The sequence below is a fragment of the Schistocerca nitens genome, chromosome 1 (genome assembly GCF_023898315.1).
Source record: "Schistocerca nitens isolate TAMUIC-IGC-003100 chromosome 1, iqSchNite1.1, whole genome shotgun sequence".
Taxonomy (NCBI): domain Eukaryota; kingdom Metazoa; phylum Arthropoda; class Insecta; order Orthoptera; family Acrididae; genus Schistocerca; species Schistocerca nitens.
Genome location: NC_064614.1, coordinates 1,101,151,988 through 1,101,175,290, shown reverse-complemented (window position 1 = coordinate 1,101,175,290; position 23,303 = coordinate 1,101,151,988). Strand labels below are relative to the sequence as shown.

The 23,303-nt window shown below is 41.5% G+C and overlaps 1 protein-coding gene across 1 annotated transcript in view; it reads left to right on the top strand.

Annotated features, from left to right (window-relative positions):
• LOC126238410 (protein couch potato-like) overlaps nucleotides 1-23,303 on the top strand; it is a 185,744-nt gene that overhangs the window by 5,537 nt on the left and 156,904 nt on the right. Inside the window, exons 2-3 of the mRNA XM_049947788.1 lie at nucleotides 890-943; nucleotides 7,746-7,808. Coding sequence (XP_049803745.1) covers nucleotides 890-943; nucleotides 7,746-7,808 — 117 coding nt within the window. The remainder of the gene's footprint in view (nucleotides 1-889; nucleotides 944-7,745; nucleotides 7,809-23,303) is intronic.

Genomic DNA, 23,303 nt, shown 5'->3' with positions numbered 1-23,303 from the left:
ACTACTTTGAAAGCGTATAATCCTACCAATAAAATCGTTTCAATTTTATATCGCCGACGAAACGTGTATAATGCGACACACGGATAAACCAGAATATTTTTTTTTTACTTCTTTATTTGCTAAGTATGTGGTTCCCAGATTCTGAAACTGACTGTTCATTACATGTAGAATGTACTCTGATGCATATAGAATTATACATTTAGCTGTGTATTTCAACGCAATGGTACGTGACTCTCTGAAGTTATAAAATCACTTGTCTGTATACAGTTTCATTCAGGAATGTCAAATCTCAATGGTATATGACTTGATTAATCGATATAAGTACTTAACTGTGTGAAACTTAATTGAGAGATTTTTATTTCTTTGTTTACTGACTACAATATAGTGTTTTGCATAGGTGTTAAAACACACTGTTCACAGCATACACAACGTTGATGTCTTGTATGTAAGATTTCATGTTTGATAATGTGTGTGAAAATGATAGTACGCGATTTTTCAAAACGATGTAACTGCCTGTCTGTACATACAGGATACTTAAAATAAAACCTGGCTGAAAAGTGTCTCCAGCATTTTTTGACAACGTAATGTTAACAGCAAAGAAACTAATCATCGAAATGTGGCCATTTTCAGACTCTGTGTAAAACGCAGAGCTCTGAGTCATCAACTAGGATAATTTATTTCATTTCGGATTTCCGAAAATTTCTTGGCAAGCTTTATGTTGACTTGATGTAGCTTAAGTACTTCATTAATGGGCATTGTGTGTTTACCCCTCCTACTCTAGTGATTTACTGCAAAACCTACGTCTAATTCCTTTTAAACAGAGTTGATGTATTACGTATTATAGTATACCTTCTTCTGCTGTTGGTAAATGTTGAATACCTTGTTTCAGGGTTACGAGGGTTCACTGCTAAAAGTCACAAGCAAGAACGGGAAGACAGCTTCGGTAAGCTACTTACTTTAACTGATTCTTTTAGATTAGTTCCGCTGATGCGTTAGTTTAAATTCATCAGTACCTGTAAAAGTCTCATACGATTTTTTTGAAGAATTACCAAAACTTACTTATCGAAACTGATACTCGTATTTAACACTAAGAAAGTGCTTTGTCAAGCTTCAAGAATTGCTGTTTCATTAGAAATGCATATGTCGTCTTTTAGGCATTAACCAGGGTAATGTAGGGTGAGTGATGTAAACTATGTTCGAAGTGACTCCAGGTTCTTCAGATTGGCTCAGTTTTCATACTTTTCTGACAGTATATTACAACTTACAACGCTAAACTCTCACAGCTTCTATAAATACAATATAGACGTCAGGAACCTACTGTTGACGTTCGACGATAATGTTCAGCATTAATCGTAGTTCCGTAGACTAATTAAACTGATTACAGCGACAAATGTTCCTCCGGGAAGAACTGCCAACACACATTGTTTTGTGGCGTAACAAGCTCGCTACGCCACACTGAGAAGGAAGCCGATAGGCACGCGCTAAGCTACAGCAGGATGGCTTGAAGTCTGGAACAGGATACGTATTGAATACTATAAAGAAAATACGTAGCTTTGGAATATACTTAACTTTTAATCAATCCTTCTGATACATCTCTCTTGACTATACAAATGAGACTCGTAAGATACATGTACTGTGACAATTGGCGCCTTGCTAATTCGTAGCCATTAACTTAGCTGAAGGCTATTCTAACTGTCTCTCGGCAAATGAGAGCAAAGGCTTCGTCAGTATAGTCGCTAGCAACGTCGTCGTACAACTGGGGCGAGTTCTCGTACGTCTCTCGAGACCTGCCGTGTGGTGGCGCTCGGTCTGCGATCACACAGTGGCGACACGCGGGTCCGACATGTACTAATGGACCGCGGCCGATTTAAGCTACCACCTAGCAAGTGTGGTGTCTGGCAGTGACACCACACATTGAAAAGTGTGATTTTCGTACTTAAGATGTCGAATGAATGTTCATTTGTTTCATTTTTTTGTCCACCCAATTTGACATAGGCATTTGTCCTCTCATTCAGCTATCTGCACCACGATGAGTGCTAAAAAGAAGTAATTTTTTCGATTTTCTTGTTCTCAACAAACATCATACTTTCATAATTAAAATTATAATTTTAGATTAATTATACATTCATAGTAACGCACGGAAAAATCTGAGATAGAAAACATCGAAATTTGGAACGATGCAATCGAATCGCGAAGGGAAGGAATCTTCCTTTTACAGTAGCTTCCCCGTTAACAAATACTGAAATAGAACTGAGGAAGAAGTTTCTGTGGATAAAAACAGTCATGGAACTCCTTCACTTAGCATTAAAGGTTCGGAATGCGAATGCTCCGTTGCTAGACAGGTAGCGGGTTCTTGCATGAGATTTATTTGGCAGTGAAATTTATCCGACAAGGCTCCAATGGAGTTGCCTAGACAGCTACAGGTCCAAATAAAATAAGCTCATACAAGGAATTCACACTCTCTGTAGTACAACCGCATCTATCTTACTGCCTTGTATCACAGTACGTCATTAAACGTTCCAGAAGCTTTACGTGTTTATTTCAATATTTACTTGCTTTAACTATAAGTGTTGGTGACATGAGGCTCCTTTTCATTTCTAAAAACACATTCCTTTAACACGAAATGAGAAAAGTCGCAATGTCATCAACAAAGAGTCAAGAGAAAATTAGTACGAATGCCAATAAAGTGGTAATAATAATGTTAGTGGTTATGACAGTGAGAATATGGCATAGACTATTTGAGGCAGCATTTAGATTTGGAGTGTGGAATAATAATAATTATTATTATAATGGTAATGGGGCACGAAAGTTATATTTGTATTATGGACTGCATGAGGAGTAAGTATGAAAAAGCAAGGAGAAATGGGCAAGACAGAAGGATATTAGAATACATTCGAAGAGAGAACAAAAAAAAAAATTACGAAACAGGGTGAAAGGCCAGCGATCAGTATAGAATGTAGGAGAATAAGGAGAGAATGAATATGGATTTCCTAACCTAGTGACTTAGAGAAAAAAACGTTTTGGCGTTATTCTGACTAAGCTACTGTCATTACGAAAGAATTTCAGGTTTTTTTTGTATTAAATGTGACAGTCCACTGTAAAACCCTCGACCTGTACATATTTGATAGAATACATAGTATAGGTAGAATTCGTGGTAGTGTCTCAGATACATACCACAAGGGGACATCGTCCGATGACTAAATGTCTATGGTGAATAATAACACTTGTGCGTCTTATTGCTCCACTGAATAAATGTCGCACCTCCCAAAGTTTAACGGATGTATTAATGGAACTTTAATGATAATGTTTCGGACGTGTGGTGTTTGTGTAAACTAGTCAGGAACATTTCGAGAAGTGATAGTGAATGTTTACTGCACAAAAATTCTTTTCCTTCCATGTATACCGCAGGAGTCAGAAAAATAAGATACGAGCGATTCGGGCAGCATACATATAGATAATTATTTTACCCTATCTCCGTTCTCGAAAGGAATATGAAAGAAAGGCTTTTTCTGAAGGTCAAAACCAGTTTGTGGATCACAAGCTGTTTAGTTTATTGGAACAAGCTGAATGTTTAATTCAACATTCATTTTCCACTACCTCTCTCTTCTCTTAAGACATGCCCTACCATCCTTTGCCTCTTTCTTGTCAATTCCTTCCTCGCCGATTCTACGAAGAACCTCCTCATTTCTTCAATTTTTAGTCCACCTAATTTTCAACGTTCTTCTGTAGCAAATGAGTCGATATTCTTCTGTTCCGGATTCCAACAGTCCATGTCACACTGCCGTATAACGCTGTGCTCCAAACGTACTTCCTCAGAAACTGCTTCCTCAAAGTAAGGCTTATGTTTGATAGTAGTACATTTCTATTGACCAGCTGCCATAATATACTCGTTAAAAGGTATAGCCTTCGGTCAAAAGTGTCACACAATAACTTAAGTATTCACTTTACAAATTGTGTCTTGTGGGAACGTAACTCGCGACGAGCTAATTATTCAGATGATACTCATCCAGTATCGTATTTAAGAATGTGAGCATTTATCGAGTTCGAGTAAACCTTCATAATTTCAAACCTTTTCTAAACTTTTCCTTACTGACGCCCTCCAGAAAATAATGAAAGCAAAAATGTTATCGTCTACTACATTTTCGCAGTTCATGCAGCCGAACTTCAGCGTCAGGTATTATGTTCTAAGCTATTGTTCCTTTACTACTAACTCCATTCATAATATATTTCACTGACGGTATCCACGCACACCACTGAATGTATTGCAAAAAAATTGAATCATTATACGACACATAGTTCACTAGACATAACGTCATAAACTTTGAGATGCGTGAAATATTAGCTTACAGATTAGCTAGACTACACTTATTCAGTATTTGATAACGACAACACTTAACGACTTACGAAAACTTTAAACGTAATATCAAAACTTTTCTCGATTACAAGCTCACGAAATAATGAAAGGAAAACAGTTTACATTACTACATGTTCGTTGTCCTAATATGAAGGTCTTATATGCTCAACATTTTAACTAAACGACCGTTGGCTAAGATCACGAAAGTTGCTACAGGAAACAACACGCAAGGAAGAGAGTTGGAAAGCCTCTTAGGCTGTTGATGTTGGATAAAATCGGCACTTTTATCAGCATACTGACGCTGAATATTACAGCTGCGTTTGGCAAAGGAACAAAACTAACTAAGAATGCAAAGTAAGTTCCGAAATAAAAGTCCAGCTTGTTCTAATAAATTAAACACCCTGTGTTGCAAAATGTGATAGTGGCTAATATTGATATCAATTACCCTCCAGCATGAGGTACGGAGTACACTAGGTGAAAAGAGGTAGTATACAAAATTTTGCAGTGTTTAGAGGAAGTAAAAACATCACCTTTTTATATGACAAAAATGTCAGAGATGCATCGTTTCCCCATTAAGGTTCCATGAAGGCTTTGGCGCTAGTGATGTTCATAGCCGGTTTTCTCACTCCCGTGTCTCGAATATTGTCTTAGAGATGTTTCTGACCTCCTATAGAACTTTTTTTATGGGAGCAGATGAAGCGTTTGATGTAGGAGATACCGACACACACTCCAGAAGTGCAGGTTGTCGCTTGGCTGAGGCAGCAGCCATTATTCCTAAAACACCAGCTTGTTTACTGCTTGTTATGTAGTCATCAGCACGCAGATGCCGTTTCTACATTAATGTGAACGGACGACAATTTCAGCAATTTCTCTATGACTATATTCATCACAAGGGAGTTTGAACATCATCTCTGAACATCACTAGGGTCGAAACCTCCACCTATCCCTAGCGGGGATGTATTTCTTCTTTTCTCTTCTAAATACCTTAGTGGTTGGTTGGTTTTGGGGAAGGAGACCAGACAGCGAGGTCATCGGTCTCATCGGATTAGGGAAGGACGGGGGAGGAAGTCGGCCGTGCCCTTCTAAAGGAACCATCCCGGCATTTGTCTGGAGCGATTTAGGGAAATCACGGAAAACCTAAATCAGGATGGCCGGACGCGGGATTGATCCGTCGTCCTCCCGAATGCGAGTCCAGTGTCTAACCACTGCGCCACCTCGCTCGGTAAATACCTAAATATTTTGTGTATTCTACACAGTGTATATGTAGACAAATCAAGAACGTTATTCCATCAGATTGTTCTGTCTACTGGGAGAAAATAAGCTTCACACGCCATTCGAAAAGCATTTCTGATACATACCATGTTTCTTGTATTTGCCCTAACATCTTCAGTAAATTGTAGCATTATCAGTAAGTTATTTTATTTCTTCGTTTCAGCGTTTTTGCATTGTTTCCTGCAGCTAAGCTGCAGGATGGGCAAAATAAAACAGGCCCGAAAAATACTTAATACGCCTGAAGATAGGCAACCCAACTTACATCATCTGACCACAATGCAGATGATATATTCTGGTGGCTATCTTAAGCTGCACAACGTGACAAAAAAAGTGAAGCATCTAGAAGGGGTGAAGGAACCGAAATGAAACTTCATGGGTTGATTACAAATCGAGTCAAATTTATAGAGAATTTGGCAGTATGAGCCCAGTTATCAGTATGACGTTACACTCCCTTGGCCTGAATGCACGAAGTGACTCCGTTGGGATAAGTGCTATAAAGCCTTTGTATCTTCTCCTGAGGAATGCTGACCCACAACTGTTGTAAGTGGTCCTTGATATCCTGGATGTTGGCACTGGGACACAGTTGACGACCAAGCTGGTCCCACACATGTTTTACGAGAGACAGATCTTGAGATCTTGCTGTCCGTCAGAGTACCACAACAATACGTGGACAGTTCCTGGAGACACGCCTCATGTTTGTACGAGCATTGTCCTGTTGAACACGGCACCACAATTCTGTCGCATATGAGGTAACATGCGTACTGTTGTGCCGTCAGAGTTCCATCAATCACTGCCAGACGTGACCCGAATTCATACCCGGGGTCTCCCCACGCTATGACATGGAAAACTCTATGCGTCTCCAAAACAATGGAAGAATGGGACGCCTGCCCAGGTCGCCCCTATACTTTCTAACGGTGGTCATTCAGGGTAGTGCGGAACCGCGACATCATTCATCATTAATGTAAGCTTCCCAATCATGGCGCCACTCCAAACACAGCCAACTTTCCTGTGGTGTTAACGGCAACCTGCACATGGAATAGTAACTCACTAGTCCGGCTACTGCTTTGCCCCTACCGAAGGTGCGGGATGACACCCAATATTTGCAGGAAGTCGATTACCTGTTACTCGATGGCAGTCACAGATGTCCAGGGGTTATGATGTGCACAATGCAGTGATCGTTCTTTGCGGTGTTCAGACGTGGTCGATCGGAATCTCGAGGATATGCAGTCCAACATCGGGACACAATCATATGAGAATGCCACGCAAATCTGGATTGCAGCTGTCCAAATGGTGCCCCATAATGAGGCACCTCTCAAACACTGTCAGACGCTGATCACGCTGTCTCACACGACTACGCGGCATTTCCGTGCCCTTCACAGTGATCATTCTACATCTGACTGTCTGTCCGTCTTATACGCGTATACCCTACCGGGTCATATAACAGCAGTAAAGACGAACAACACTGGTAGCCTTTCCTCCTATCACCGGGAATCGCAACTCCAATCTTTTACATATACGGCGATTATGTTTGCGTGTACGAAGTTACGTTGACACCCGACCGAATGTACTGGGTGCTTCACATATAATATCAAGAAGTGTGTTTTTTGGCGCCAGTTTTATTTTGCCCACCCTGGAAAACCTGGAATTCTCAGGGAATTACATTTTACCCGGAAAAATCAGTGAAATCTCAGAGAATTTCAGGAATTTCAGGGAATCTCAGGTAATTCTCTGTTTTTAACTTGACATTGAAATTTAATTTTATTGAGTTTTATAAATCACAAATTCTCAAAGAATATTTCAAAGTGTGTTTATTATGTGAATATTATTCGATACAAATTATCGATGTCTAAAAAATACTGTCAAACTTCCGCTTAGGCTAGTCTCAGCTGAGACAAAAGGAAAGTTGTTATTGTGGTATTCCTCCCCCCCCCCTCCCCATCCCATTCGCCCACCGTTCGTTTCTCCTTCCTGTAAAGGAAGTTCGAGTAGCCACTAGACACCTCTAAATGGTCACGATTTTCTCCATCTCGTTAAGTGCTGCAGTTAGTGTAGTGAATATCGACGAGTGCTGTGACGGTCGCTGTTGAGTTGTTAGTATATGTAACGTGTTCTGTTGCAGCCGGTGGGCTTCGTGACGTTCAACACACGAGCCGGAGCAGAGGCGGCGAAGCAGGACCTGCAGGTGCGGACCTCCAACTGCCACGACGCCGCCTTCCAAGAGGCATCCCATTCCCCAACCCTCACACCTAACCCCCCTCCCTATCTCATCACATAACACTAACGTTGACGGAGCGACCTATTCCTGTCATGTAGCGAACACGTAGCAAGGATTGATCTAGACATATCATCAATTTGAGGCTCTGTTCCGTGTGTCTCAAAATAATATAAAAGATCTTAGTTCGATTCCCGAAAACTCGCATCAGAGAACTCACGTAAGCGTACGAGATCAACAGATTCACTGATTTGGTAAAAAAAAAAGAACAATGATACGCTAATTATAAGGAAAATGAAATATCTGAGAATAGGCCACAGCCTAATCCTAATCAGTCTCGTGTGGCAGGTGGCAATGATCGGTCGTCTGTTCACATCTACAGTAATCGAGTAGTGGTCCAAGTTGATCTGCCGACAACTATATTACTATCGCTTGTAGCTGATACCGCGGTTATACATTAACACATATAGCTAAGCTCACAGGACAAAATATCACTCATCCCTCTTAAAAGAGAGCATTAGTCGCTTCGGAGCGCTATAAATAGTGTAAAACTGGTACCATGAGATCATGATTGGTGACGTAAGTCATGGTAATGAGCTAATGTGTATGTGCCAGTCGGTTGTACAGAATCAGCGCAGTAAGATTAGAATAGCAGAAAAGACCTATCGTGTTTGGATACGCCAATGACCACACTTGACGTATAAATGCTGACTGACCAACATGTTTACGACGAATGGTGCATCGTGACGTAGGAACAGTGCTCGTAAAAAGATCCTAAGCGACAGTGGCTGGAAACGATTGTCTAGCCTTGACAGTGACAATCGGTTTCAAACTTGACGGCGATTGCTGCTATCAGTGAATGCAGGGCCATCGCAGTCAAATCGAACATTGAAAAGCGGTATTTCCAATTGGAATTTACAATTACGAGAGACCACACATAGTGCTGCACGTATTACGTGGACCAGATAACACTGATTCTAGACGGTAGCTGACTGGAGGCGTGTAGCGTCATCCTACGATTAGCGGTTTTGCTTCTTTCCAAATGATGCAATATTTCGAGTGCGTAGAAAACACAATTAAACGTTTAACCCATCACTAACTGGAAGGTTCATTTCCTACTGGATGCCGTTCTGCGATGCTTTGGAAGTGTTTTTCGCACCATTACTTGTGCTCACATTGGTTACCGTAATCATGAAACAGGCTGTTTATTCCAACATTGTCGGTGACCAAGTGTTGCCCTTCCTACCACACCGTCAGGATGAGTATGCTGTGGACTGTCCTGTATTTCTAGAAGACAACAGCCGCGTTCACAGGGCTGTTCGCTTAGACCATAGATGTAGCTGTGGTCCAAGGCTGCACGCATACGCGTCCTATCGCACCTTGACTGGCCATCACACGATATTAATGCCACAGGGAGTCGAAGGTGGCCATCAGCATATCTACAGTGTGCTAGCGCTGCGAGACCTAATCATCAGTGACAGGCTCCACCTGAGAATGACATACCTGAAGAAACGTATAGACTCTCTTTCTAGGCAAACTGAGGACACTACGTGCTATATGGGCCTTTTGTCTAGTCCTTTTATGAATATTCCCACACGAAATGTCTCGTTGGTCCGTCTCTGCAGCTGAGTGGTCAGGCACCTGCCATGCGAAGGGCCCTCTACTGCCAGGAACTTTTCCATGCACGGAGGACTCCAATGGCGTCTTCTCAGCCTTGTGATGTCATTTGAGGAGCTACATGAATGAGAAATAGCAGCACGTGACACTACAGGTCTTACCGGTTGCAGTGATCGCCTCTGGTGGGGAACGAGTTGCTATTACGCACATATTTAACGCACCATAGCTACACATTGAAATGTAGTCAAGCACTCGATAACAAATGGCAAAGTTTAAGACATTAGTCGCTACCTTATCATTCACATACTGAGTTCCCTCCTGGGCCCAGACGTAGGCAAGCGTTCGCGACGTACGACGGGCAAGGCAACTAGTGTGACAAGTTCGGTGCGAGGTCTGTATTCAGCTTTATCGAGAACGGTTAAATTGATCAAGCTGAAATGTATTTCTGTTACTAAAATCTACGGTCCTTGGTGTTAAAGGTTCAAACTGCGCAATCAGTACAGTCAGAAGATACAGCCATTTATGTCATATATTTTGATACTCGAAAACTCATTTATCGAAACCTAAAGGGTGCTTCATGTTGACCACCAACCATGGAATTCGCCAAGAAGTAAACTTCTACAGTAAAAATAAATGGCAAATTCGTAAATTATTAATTTTTAATCATATCATATAAAATTATTTTTTTGCCATTTTGTCCGTCTGTCTTTCTGTCCGTCTATAAAGACCCATTTTCTAAGAAATTGGTTGAGGTATCAAACTGAAATTTATGTCAAATGCTAATGTCTGTGGTATCTTGGTGATGTAAAGCATTAAAAGTTCTAAGTCAATGTAATCAAAAGATACGGCGTCTTTTAAGACCCCTTTCTATCAGGAACGGGTAGTAGTATAAGGGTGAAATGTCAATACTAAGGTCTAAGTTCCCTAGGCGGCGTAGAAAATTTAATATTCTATGTCACTGTAATCGAAAGACACGGCATTTTTGTCACATCACTTGATACTTGAAACTCACTCATCGAAACGTGTAGATGAGCTTTCTGTATGCACCATTAGTTTTACACGGAATTCTGAAAGCGCGAGCCCTGCACGCATGTGTCCGCTCTTTTTATTTTTTTATGAGTTTCGTAGAATAATATGCCGTTTCACACGGGAAGCATGTCAGTATTTGTACTGCCTTAGCGTTCTATTATTGTAGAGAATGAACTTTTCGCCTCTAAGTAGTCACACAAAGACAGAGCTACACTTTCTCGAAAATGTGCACTCACCCGTATTAGTTTAGATTGTAACACGGAAGTAAGAACGCAGAAGAAACTTAGCTACACGCTGTGTCGCTCCGTCACGTTTTACTCCTAGACTCCTTTACTTAACCCGTAACTTCACTTTCATGACGATTTGATATTTCATATTATCGTATTAATAACTCATATTACTGCCATAAAGAGATAATGTTTCATCCAGTAAGTTAGTCAGCATAAATTCTGGCAGATAATCAAGTATATTTATTTACGGCAATAACGCTGGAAAAAATATGAGTTTGATGTATAAGACAGCCACTTCATATGAAGTCACAACATTGAGAGCGGGTCCTCATATGAGGTGGTGTGGGCTGGCGCCGTGGAGTGTGCAAGAGGCCATTGGGTAAGTGACACACATGGTGCGGCCTTCCTCCGCATGGACCTCGCAACGAGCTACTCCCGCTCTCACCAGATTTTTTGCAGCACCTTCTCAGAGAACAAAAGTGCACCTCGTTGAGGAAACGGTCGCCGGAGAAGCTTCGTAGGCACTTGTCAAGGCTGCAAGGCACTCTCTACCTCACAGATCTCCTTTCTGCGTCACGCCCTCGCGTTTCAAACCAACCGCGCCACAGAATCAACTTCCGTGAAACGGGGTTAGTTACTACGAATCGAAAATAAACCTTCAGCTCATAACTGACCACGGTCAAGAATAAAAAGTAAATTCAGTTCTTTGAAATGTAAAGCTGCTTTTAACACACAATGATGAGCATTGTTCATAGGATTTTGTTCTTCTCATTTTTACATTTATGGCTGATTTTTTCCTGTCACTCATGCTAATTGTACTCGAACTAGAAAGTAACATTCTTAATGTAGATTAAGAAACACTTTGTTTTACAACAAAGAAAAAGAACTTAATGTTAAACTTAATGCTTTTAATGTAGAAGCAAGGACTTCATTGAAACTTACTGGCAGATTAAAATTGTGTGCTGGACCGAGACCCTGACTCGGAACCTTTGCCTTTCAGGCAGGCTGTGCGTAAGCCATGTCTCCGCAATATCCTTTCTTCCAAGATTGATAGTTTTTCCAGATCTGCAGGAGGGCTTTTGTGAAGTTTGGAAGGTAGGAGACGGTGCTCTGGCGGGTTCTGAGTGTACTTGGGTAGCTCCAGATGGTAGAGCACTTGAACACAGACGCCAAAGGTCCCACATTCGAGTCTCGGTCAGGTACACAGTTTTAATCTGCCAATAAGTTTCACACCACTGCACACTCCGCTGCAGAGTGAAAATTTCACCAAGGGCTTTATTCAATGTAGAGAACCAAACAATGGGATTTAATCCAATCATCAGAATTTTTAATATTCATTAATAACTACCTTTCTCATATTTCGAGAAAAGAGAGCCATAGTGGATTTAATAGGTGAAGTGATTATTTCAGTTTCTATAAAAGAATATTTCTCGTTATTTATTTTTCGTTTGTCTTCAATCCCCATTACAGAAGAACTTTTAATTTAAAACAAAAAGAATTCGAGTTAGTAGAAAAATGACTCATTAAAAAATAGCTTTTCCATTGGTTTTTTCGTTGCACCAACATATGTATTGTATTTTCATACACAATGCAATAGAAAAGATATCACACTACGTGAAAAGTACGGAAGAAAAAGAAGGCATAGGCAGCAGGCCGAGAAGGCAAGGCGAGTGAAACTGAGGGCTATAAGTGGAGATGGAGGGAACCTTAAAAAGGAATGGTCAAGCAAAGAGGAAGGAAGGAAGCCTAAAGCTCAGCGTGCTGACGAGCCTGATACTTTGAGCCAGAATCCGTGCAGTGAATCTGTAGAATAGTCAGACTGAGTATGGTTTTAGGTGCTTTTCCAAATTCAGTTAGGCAAAAGCTAGGTTAATTCCCATTCTCCGCCTTGGAAAATATGCCACACAAACTGTTAAATTACGATAAAACATAGAATGAAGTTTACACGATTCACTGATGGAGGGGCACTCGATTGCAGATACTGGAACAGGGAATTCCTTGCTCGAGATCGAAAGCATATGTTCCACGCTCAGAGCTGCTCTACCCACTAGACTACTACGGGCACCTTGCTAAATACAAGAGGCGATCAAAAAGTTTCCTTTCGAAGGCCATACATTCCAGGATGGGTATGCCAATAAGACAAAATCACCACGAGCAATGAGGCAATCATCCCACCGACGCACGAGGTTGAAGATACTCGTTTGGTAGTCTTGCTGCATGATTAAAACCGTATCTACCTGCTGCACATCCTCGTCCAACATGAATTGTCGACACTTGTTATAATCGCATGGAGAGAGATCAGGACTATAGGGCAGATAATGGAGTGTCTCTCATTTCTGGGTTACGGCGTTTGTGATGGGACGTGCGTTATCATGGAGCAGCAGCACCCCTTGGCCACGAATCCCACAACGGCTGTCCCACTCACAGTCTCCGATGGATATCTGTTTGTGTTTGTCCTTCAGCTTCAAAGAAAACAATAACAGCACGTTGGTCCTGTTTGGAAGCATTTGGTAATAAGATCGGCACAGTTTACTTTTTCGCATTTACATCGGAAAGGCACGAATGCCACACTAATTCCTTGCCTACGTGATGTTGCTTCAACTGCCCCTTCTCCTGTATTTTATATACCTCGCAACACCTTCAGAAACAACAAGCGAGATTTTCTTATTCTCTCGCTCGCTATGTGCAAACTATTAGTCCTACAGAAAAAATATACAAGACATTTCTGAAGGAAATGTAATGTAATTAAATTTTGTACTGCGATACGTTTTCACAGGAGGCCACGGTTTTCAATTATTCAAGAAAAACACGTTTGAATGTCGCTTTTGTGCATCTTCCTTCAATAATTTGATAACTACAGCCTCTGTTGAAAACATCTCCGATTACAGAATTTAACTACATTACATTTCCTACATAAATGTCGTGTTCGTTTTTTTCTTTAGTACTAATAGTTTGCATGTAGCGAGCGAGAGAGAATAACAAAATTTTGCCCGTGGTTTTGAAGGCTTTGCTGGTTGCATAAAACCCATAGGTAGGGGCAGCTGACTCAACCTGTGTACCCACATCGGAGTTGCGCTGCATCAGTGTCCTCAAATGAAAACCTTTTGTTTCAAAGAACTCGTGATACTGCATTTACTGGATTTTATTACTACTACTGGTTTCGGCATAACCCGTCATCTGGTGACTAACAACACAACATTCCAGTTTGTAGAACAACATAACACAAATTGGCGCCAATTAGTCACTTAATAATATACTTCCTAAATTCACTTAAAACCCTTCATTTGTCATGAATATTGAAACACAAAACATTGAATATTTTAAACCACATGATACACGTAATAAGAAACTCATTCATAACATTAGCATTTACAACTGCAGCAATCGTCCTATTCATATTGGAAATGCCGTGTGGCTAGGGCCTCCCGTTGGGTAGACCGTTCGCCTGGTGCAAGTCCTTCGAGTTGACGCCACTTCGGCGACTTGCGTGTCGATGGGGATGAAATGATGATGAAAGACACACAACACCCAGTCATCACGAGGCAGAGAAAATCCCTGCCCCGCCGGGAATCGAACCCGGGACCCCGTGCGCGGGAAGCGAGGACGCTACCGCAGGACCACGAGATGCGGACGTCCTATTCATAAGAGATAACAACAAATACAAAGTGACTTGGCATCACAGCCCAAAGATCTCTCAATGCTGAAGATATACCTATGAAGATACATCGACATGTACATTATTCAATTGCAAATCGTGACAATGTAAAGGAAGCTAAATCTTGTCTCAAGTATCGTCATGCAGCATGGTAATTCTTTTAATACATTCATGCCATCCTAACAAGCAGAAAAAGACATAATGGAAAGCATACGGCAAAGTCTCAATTGACCTGGTCACTACGTGAAAACTGATAATGCAACACTGTATGAATTTCAGTATGACATTATTTCAAAAACCTAACATAAAAATGACCCAATAACAATAACGTACTTACAGTTATTGACAGGATAATGTGCTACCTTGTAATTTTGGTCATCATCCAAGTTATTACAGATCGTGTCCATAAGTTTCTCCAGCTGTAAATAACTTGCTGATGATGTAGATGACGTGTACAAGATTCATTATTCTGTTAGCGAACAGTAAAAGTACAGAGAGTGAAGAAGTAGGACACTGGAATTGCTGAACCCATGGTAAAAAGATCAACAAACCACACCTATCTCCAAAGTATGTTCAGATAGTAAACATTTATCTTGATTACTAGCCATTTGAGTCACATCTTTAGGTTATCTATAAAACAATGTACACTCAAATACAGAAATTCAAAGAATAAAAATTTACCTATATTAAAAACTGACAACAGATACATTTATGTAAAAAGCGTAATTTACCATATTTCAAACCAATTTTATTCATAATCTGAAATTTAATACGAGTGGACTATTACAGCTCACTGTATAAACCACTTCTGCATTTAGGATGGCGTGATTGTATTAAAGAAAAACATTATTATGCTAATGACGATACTGGATGACATTTAGATATCTCTTCATAGTTATATCTTCAGCATAATAACATCTTTGAACTGTGACGCCAAGTCACTTCGTATTTGTTGTTGCCATCTCATATGAATAGCACGATTGCAGAAGTTGTAAATGCTATGAATGACCTTTTTATTACGTGTTTCAAGTGGATTAAAATATTCAGTGCCTTGTGTTTCAATATTCATGACAAATGAAATGTTTTAATTGTTTTCGTAAGTGTGTGATTGCTAGGCGCCGATTTTTGTTTTCTTAATGTTGTTCAACAAATTGCAATGTTGTGCTGTTCGGTACCCGATGATGGATTACGGACGAAACAGGTAGTACTCATAAAATCCAGTAATTGCAGTTCAGTGTCGTTAGTTTTTTGAAACAAATATCGACTGATGTAAATTGCGTTAAAAAAACCGATATTCTTTTTATCGGCCAAGCCCTCTCACAAATATTACAGAATAAAGAACACTGGAGTATACAGCTCCTTTTCATGTATGTTTGCAAGCTTTCGTGGCCGTTGTCATTGAAGGTAAAATTGTCTAGGATGTAAGGGCATGTCATATTGCTCTTCAAATTTCACATCCAATAGTCGGCGTTTCATACAGTCGAGGACACTGGAAGAGTCCTGAAGAAGACACCAGCAGAAGGGCTGAAACGTCAACAGTTGGAGAAGAAATTGAAGACGATCATGACGCAGCGTTACAGCACAGATATTAACTTGAACCTCCTTTACATCTTAGTGAAACGGCCGCCCGCTAAAACACTTGTTGATTGTTCCGATACCTTTAGAGACAACCTCTATGAAGCAGCAGGTTTTGTCCAGGGTCGGGCAGGAAGCGCCTCGCATCGGCCACAGTCCAGGGTAAGAGGCTTTATCGAGCGCGGTCACACCTCTGCCGGCGGGAGCACCGGCCGTGATGTATGCGTCTCCGGAGCACCATCCCTCAGCCGTTGCCCTCTCGAGGCTGCGGAACGGAATACAGCGCCGCCCTCTCTCTACAACCAGCACCTCCGCAGCCCGGCCGGGGCTTAATGGTTTCCACACGCAACGGCCACTCGGCCAAGTTTTCTACCCTCAACCCGTTCTCCACAACAAGCGCCAGCTCTGCGTTTCCCACGAACCGTGAAAACTTTTATTGAACTGGGAACAACGTTGCCCGTGGACAGGTGGTCGGGAACAGTGTCACACATTCTTTAAAGAAATATTAAGGGTCATTAGCATAAAAATTATTACAAACATACGTACAGGAACACTTGTTCAGATTGTTGTAGTGGTGGTTTTTCACTCTACAGACCGGTTTCATGAAGCTCTCCACACCACCCTCATCTCTGCATAAGTACTGCAGTTTATAAGAGACGATCCAAAATGATACATCCGAGGGCGTTGCCGCAGTGTATATGCAACATAGTGCGACTAAGCAGCGACGGTACGCAAGGGATTAGTGTATTTCCGACATGCGTACAGAAAATGAGAAAAACTGGCGACGTTATTACCAAATGAGTCTAAACAGGACCAACAAAATGGTTCTGAGCACTGTGGGACTTAACATCTATGGTCATCAGTCCCCTAGAACTTAGAACTACTTAAACCTAACTAACCTAAGTAAATCACACAACACCCAGTCATCGCGAGGCAGAGAAAATCCGTGACCCCGCCGGGAATGGAACCCGGGCGTGGGAAGCGAGAACGCTACCGCACGACCGCGAGCTGCGGACAGGACCAACATACTGTTATTTTTTTCTTGAATGCCGAATCACAAACACCGGTAGATATCCATCGGAGAATGAAGAATGTTGAATGTTGAAACATGGGACTTAGGGAACGACAGGATTCGGTGTGGACGGGGCCTTACTCAGGTATTGTTGGTTGCTCAGTTTTTTTTTTTTTTTTTTATGTCACGTACACTTTGTTCGGAACCAATTGCAAATGAGGTTGACAATAAGGAACAATTATCAGATTTGATTATTAAGACTCAATGCCCAATAAAAAAAATTCTTAAGCAAGATGCATTCACGGCTGAAGGCCTTATTAACAATCATCACAATCTGATCAAATCAAGAGAGAAGTGGGCCTCAGACAGTGCTCTCCAAGGATCGACCTGGGAAAGTCGCTCACCTTGGTAAACGGTGAGACAGGCAGCCAAGAGTTGTATTCACTTGACCAGATGGAAACTCAAACTATTGACAGTTTAAACGCAGATCAACACTCTTACAAAATGTACCTAACGTCTGGTAACCAACACAACGATGGAATAACCCAGGCAAGGTGGAACTGGCAGACAGCACTCCGTCTTCAGAGTCCGGTGTTTAGAACATCCAGAAGCAGAAGGAACCACTACGACCAAAGTAGTCCAACAGCAACAACATATCCGAACCACAATCAAGGAGGCTGTCGAACTACATGCCTTACCGGACAGCAGTGGCAAGGCGAAGAAAGGTACACTGCCGCGAAAATACGCTAACCTCCAGGGCAGGTAACTGGGGCGTTAGCGGCCACTAGACAGAAAAATACCGCTAGTTCACCGATAAACACAAGGAATTCAATGACTAATAATAACAAGCAGAGGACGGCTAACTAATTTCGCCAACTCCAAACACTCCACTCATTGCTCTTCGTCTCAACAACCCTGCGAGCAGCAACGCCAGAATAAACGGCGTGATCTCAAAATAGTGGAGGTTTCACCACTGGGATAGTGTTCACTCAACTCAAACGTCCTGGATCCGGTGTACAACGAGGTTGTGGCCCTCGCAACTACAGACCCTCGGTCTGGCAGTGCCTGCGTGCCGCCAGCAGTCCCGGCCTGTCCTCGGGCAGCCGGACCTCACTGCTGCTCCATCCCAACCGAACTCCCGACACACTCGGATCCGGAAAACACTTGACGTCCCTCCCAAGATAGTGCCACCGTACAAGATATGGCGCTGCTGCTGCCACTCACGGACAGACAACGCTAGCAAACGTCGTGGCCCCAGTAAACACAAGAAGAAACGAGACGCCACTATCCCTATTACACGTTGCCAACCTACCAACGGCACCAACACGAGCCGCAACACGGCTCAGAAGTGTATGGGGCAGCATGTCTGTTGAAAACCAACTTTGTGGAATGGTGCAACAAGCTCGGTGATAGTCGCAATGCGACACAAGACGCCTGTCGATCTGGGAAGCTAGTCTTATCCAACGCCAATCCCAAAGAAAGCAGGTGTTGACAGATGTGAAAATTACCGAACTACCAGTTTAATAAGTCACAGCTGCAAAATACTAACGCGAATTCTTTACAGACGAATGGAAAAACTGGTAGAAGCGGACCTCGGGGAAGATCAGTTTGGATTCCGTAGAAATGTTGGAACACGTGAGGCAATACTAACCTTACGACTTATCTTAGAAGAAAGATTAAGAAAAGGCAAACCTACGTTTCCAGCATTTGTAGACTTAAAGAAAGCTTTTGACAACGTTAACTGGAATACTCTCTTTCAAATTCTGAAGGTGGCAGGGGTAAAATACAAGGATCGAAAGGCTATTTACAATTTGTACAGAAACCAGATGGCGGTTATAAGAGTCGAGGGGCATGAAAGGGAAGCAGTGGTTTGGAAAGGAGTGAGACAGGGTTGTAGCCTCTCCCCGATGTTATTCAATCTGTATATTGAGCAAGCAGTAAAGGAAACAAAAGAAAAATTTTGAGTAGGTATTAAAATTCATGGAGAAGTAAAAACTTTGAGGTTCGCCGATGACATTGTAATTCTGTCAGAGACAGCAAAGGACTTGGACAGTGTCTTGGACAGTGTCTTGAAAGGAGGATATAAGATGAACACCAACAAAAGCAAAACGAGGATAATGGAATGTAGTCAAATTAAATCGGGTGATGCTGAGGGGATTAGATTAGGAAATGAGACACTTAAAGTAGTAAAGGAGTTTTGCTATTTAGGGAGCAAAATAACTGATGATGGTCGAAGTAGAGAGGATATAAAATGTAGACTGGCAATGGCAAGGAAATCGTTTCTGAAGAAGAGAAATTTGTTAACATCTAGTATAGATTTAAGTGTCAGGAAGTTGTTTCTGAAAGAATTTGTATGGAGTGTAGCCATGTATGCAAGTGAAACATGGACGATAAGCAGTTTGGACAAGAAGAGAATAGAAGCTTTCGAAATGTGGTGCTGCAGAAGAATGCTGAAGATAGGGTGGGTAGATCACGTAACTAATGAGGAGGTATTGAATAGGATTGGGGAGAAGAGAAGTTTGTGGCACAACTTGACTAGAAGAAGGGATCGGTTGGTAGGACATGTTTTGAGGCATCAAGGGATCACAAATTTAGTATTGGAGGGCAGCGTGGAGGGTAAAAATCGTAGAGGGAGACCAAGAGATCAATACACTAAGCAGATTCAGAAGGACGTAGGCTGCAGTAGGTACTGGGAGATGAAGAAGCTTGCACAGGATAGAGTAGCATGGAGAGCTGCATCAAACCAGTCTCAGGACTGAAGACCACAACAACAACGCCATATCAGGTGGGAGACACTGAAGCACCCACCCTACACTACTGATCTCTCCCCATGAGATTTTCACGCCTTTGGTCAACAATTCCTGTCGGGCTAGGATTTGCAGCAAGTAGTTACGGACTTCTTTGCACAACAGGATACGGTGTTGTACCAGACCTGTTGAGCCGCTGGGACGATTACATCAATGCTCACTGCGATTTTGCCTGGTTGGCGTAACTATCTGGACTGTATAGCCTTCTAGCGGAATCTTTTTGATCGCCCTCGTATACCAACCTGAACCTGCTTACTACAGTGAAGTCTTTAGTCTCCTTCAACTATTTTTAACCCTCAGGCTTTCCTCCACTGCCAAACTGACGATTTCTTCTTGATGCTTCTGAAGGTACCCCTCAATGTATCCACTTTTTTAGTCGAGTTGTGCCAAAAATTACTTTTTTCCCAAATTACATTCAGTACCTCTTCGTCAGTCAACATTCTTCTGCTGCATCACATTTCAAAAGCTTCTATTCTCCTCTTGTCCACTTTCACGTTGCTATAAGACTACACTTCAGAAAACCATCATTTCCAAAGACTTACTAACATTTAAATTTAATTTCGATGTTACTAAATTTCTCCTTTTCCGAAATGGTTTTCACGCTATTGCCAGTCTGCATGTTATAACCTCTCCTCTTCGGCTTTTGTCAGTCATTTTACTACAAAAATAACAAAACAGGTCAACTTATTTTAATGTCTCATTTAGTAATTTAGTTCCCTCAGTATCACCTAGATTCCATTACCCTTGTTTCACGTTTGTTGGTGATTGTCTTAGAACCTCTTCAAGACGCTATCCGTTCCAAACAAATGATCTTGCGAGTCCTTAGCTGTATCTGACAGAATTACAGTGTCATCGCCAAACCTCCAAGATTCATTTCTTCGTACTAAACTTCAGTACCCTTCCCTAAATTTCTCCTTTGTTTCTTTCACAGCTTACTCAATGTACATATTGAATAACATCGGGGATAAGCCGTAACCATGCCCCACTTTCTCCTCAACTCCCGCCGCTCTTTCATGTCGTACGACCCTTACATTGCAGTCTGGTTTCTGTAAAAGTTGTAGACGAAATCTCATTCACTGTATTTTATCCCCCCTACCTTCAGACGTGTCAAGAATGCATTCTAGTCAACACTGGCAAAAGATTGAACGAGGAGGACCAGATTTCTGGTTATAATGACTCATTGACCGTGTTCACTCATTACAGGAATGTATATATCATGTACGTCACCAAACCAAAAAGCAGTCAGGTGTGTTCCCATGAGTTAGTGAACCTTTGAGAAGGATACTAGAGCGACTTATTCTTGAGTGCTGCTGAAGTGTTTGGGATCCACACCGCTCGGATTAAAGGAAGACATCGAAGCAATTCAGAGGCGAGCTGCTAGATTTGTTACCGATGGGTTCGAACTCAAATCGGAATCAGTGGAGGAAAGGCGACATTCTTTTCGAGTAACGCTAGTGAGAAAATTTAAAGAACCAGCATTTGAAGCTGACTGCAGAACGATTCTACTACAGCCAGCGCATATTTCGCCTAAGGATGACAAAGATAAGATAGGAGACATTATAGCTAAAACGAAGACATACAGACAGTCCCTTTTCCGTTGCTATGTTCGTGAGTGGACCTTGAAGGGAAATAATAATAGTGGTATGCAGTACCCTCCGCCATGCACCGTACGGTAGTTTGCGGAGTATGCATGTAGATGTAGATGTTTACAGTGGGTACTAACCACGTTGAGCACCTGAGTGTTGGCCTCTTTGGCTTTCGCAACAACAGAGTTAAGGCTCTTATTTTAGCATTAAACCTATAAAGATAAAATTAACACTTAGATCATTTTTTAATTAATTTAAAGAACACCCTTATAAGCCGTCATTATTTAATCGTCAGAGAGTAATAATCCCATTACCTCATAATTTTCCCGTATAATACATTCTGAAAACTACTACGTCATTAACATACCACAATTTCTACAATAAGTATTTACGTTGTGTTGGTGATTAAAGAATGACTAACCAGAACTATGTTGTTTTGCTTCTATGTAGACTACGTAGTCTACAGAGAAGCAGAACAACATAGTTTAGCAATGTAACAAGGGAAAATAAACTTCTGGACCTCATCATAACAGAGAAAGTGAGAAACCATATCTCCATTTCTCCACGGTCGTTGTTCTTAAACGTTAAATAAAGTTGGTGTAGTATTCCTGTTTCAGCGCCTTTGACGCACTACCGTGGAACCCGTAGTAAGGTTTTGACAGAAAGTCGTACAAAGATTCAGAACAAGCTTGTTACTTTCTGGCATTAGTTAACAGTACAAACTGAGATATCCAGATGTATTTGAAACAAGGGCTCAAATGACGCAGAGAGGAGACAATTTCTTAAAACTTTTTAAAAGTTGCTTCACGAAGTAATTAAAAAGTTCTTCAGCCTCTTTCTTTTCCCAGAACACCCTTGCACACTTTACAAAACTAGCCTGTACTAACAATGTATTTTTTGTATATAGAGCTACAGAGACCATAACGTTTTTTGATTTTTTTGTTGTGTTGTGTTGTGTAAGCAACCGACCGCTCACCAGTCCCACGCAGTGCTTTAAATGACCGCCGAATCTGGGAGCCACAACTACCACCACAGCACGCATGCTGGCCGGGACGAGCTCTCGCTGACCTCTGGAAATATCCGTAGTGACCCCGGCACCGCAGCTTTCCAGAGGGCAAATCACTTGTGTCCATAGCGTTCTGGCATTTAAGACTTCCGCGGAAACAAATCAGCACTGTCCGTCCTCATCTCGGGCACAAATTTATTTCAAAACGTTCTCGCCTATAAATGTGAACTGAAATTGCCATAACACAAATCACAAAAACTAATCCACTGAATTTTTTAATCCCAGAGTTTTACCCATTGCGTGAAGGTGACATATTCTTTCGTTGCCCAGCAATATTAACAACTCAGATATATCGACGATAGTCTGACAAGTAATCTATTCATCTTCATTACACGCAACTAGCGATGTTCTTGCAGTATTTGTTTATATTACAGTGCAAATAGTTATCTATTGGATAAACACAACAACCATATCCTAGATAATTATCACTTTATGGCGCTATTCTAGACGCCTAATTGTATCGTAGAGATATTATTCAAGTACACGAGTGCTATATTATCTATGGAACTCTCTTGTACATTTTATGCCAGATGCTACACTGACTGAATAATGAGCGCAAAAAAGTTCTGTTGATGAGTTAACGAAGTCGAGGTTGTATATCAGCATACAATAGTTATCTGGAACGCACTGTAATGATATACTTTATTATTATTGATATCTCTAGGCTCCACTACACATTTAACTATTGACGTTCCTAAATGTGCTCGTTGCTCGGACTTCAAACGGACATTTCCTGTTTGTTTCACACATCACGTTCACTAGGTCACAACATAATGTGTCAACCCATTTACAGAAATAAACTATTTGCTATGTGACTCTGCAGTTACCATTTACTTGAATGACCTGTATTTAAAAGAAAACCACTCACCAGCTCTACGAGGAGGAGGA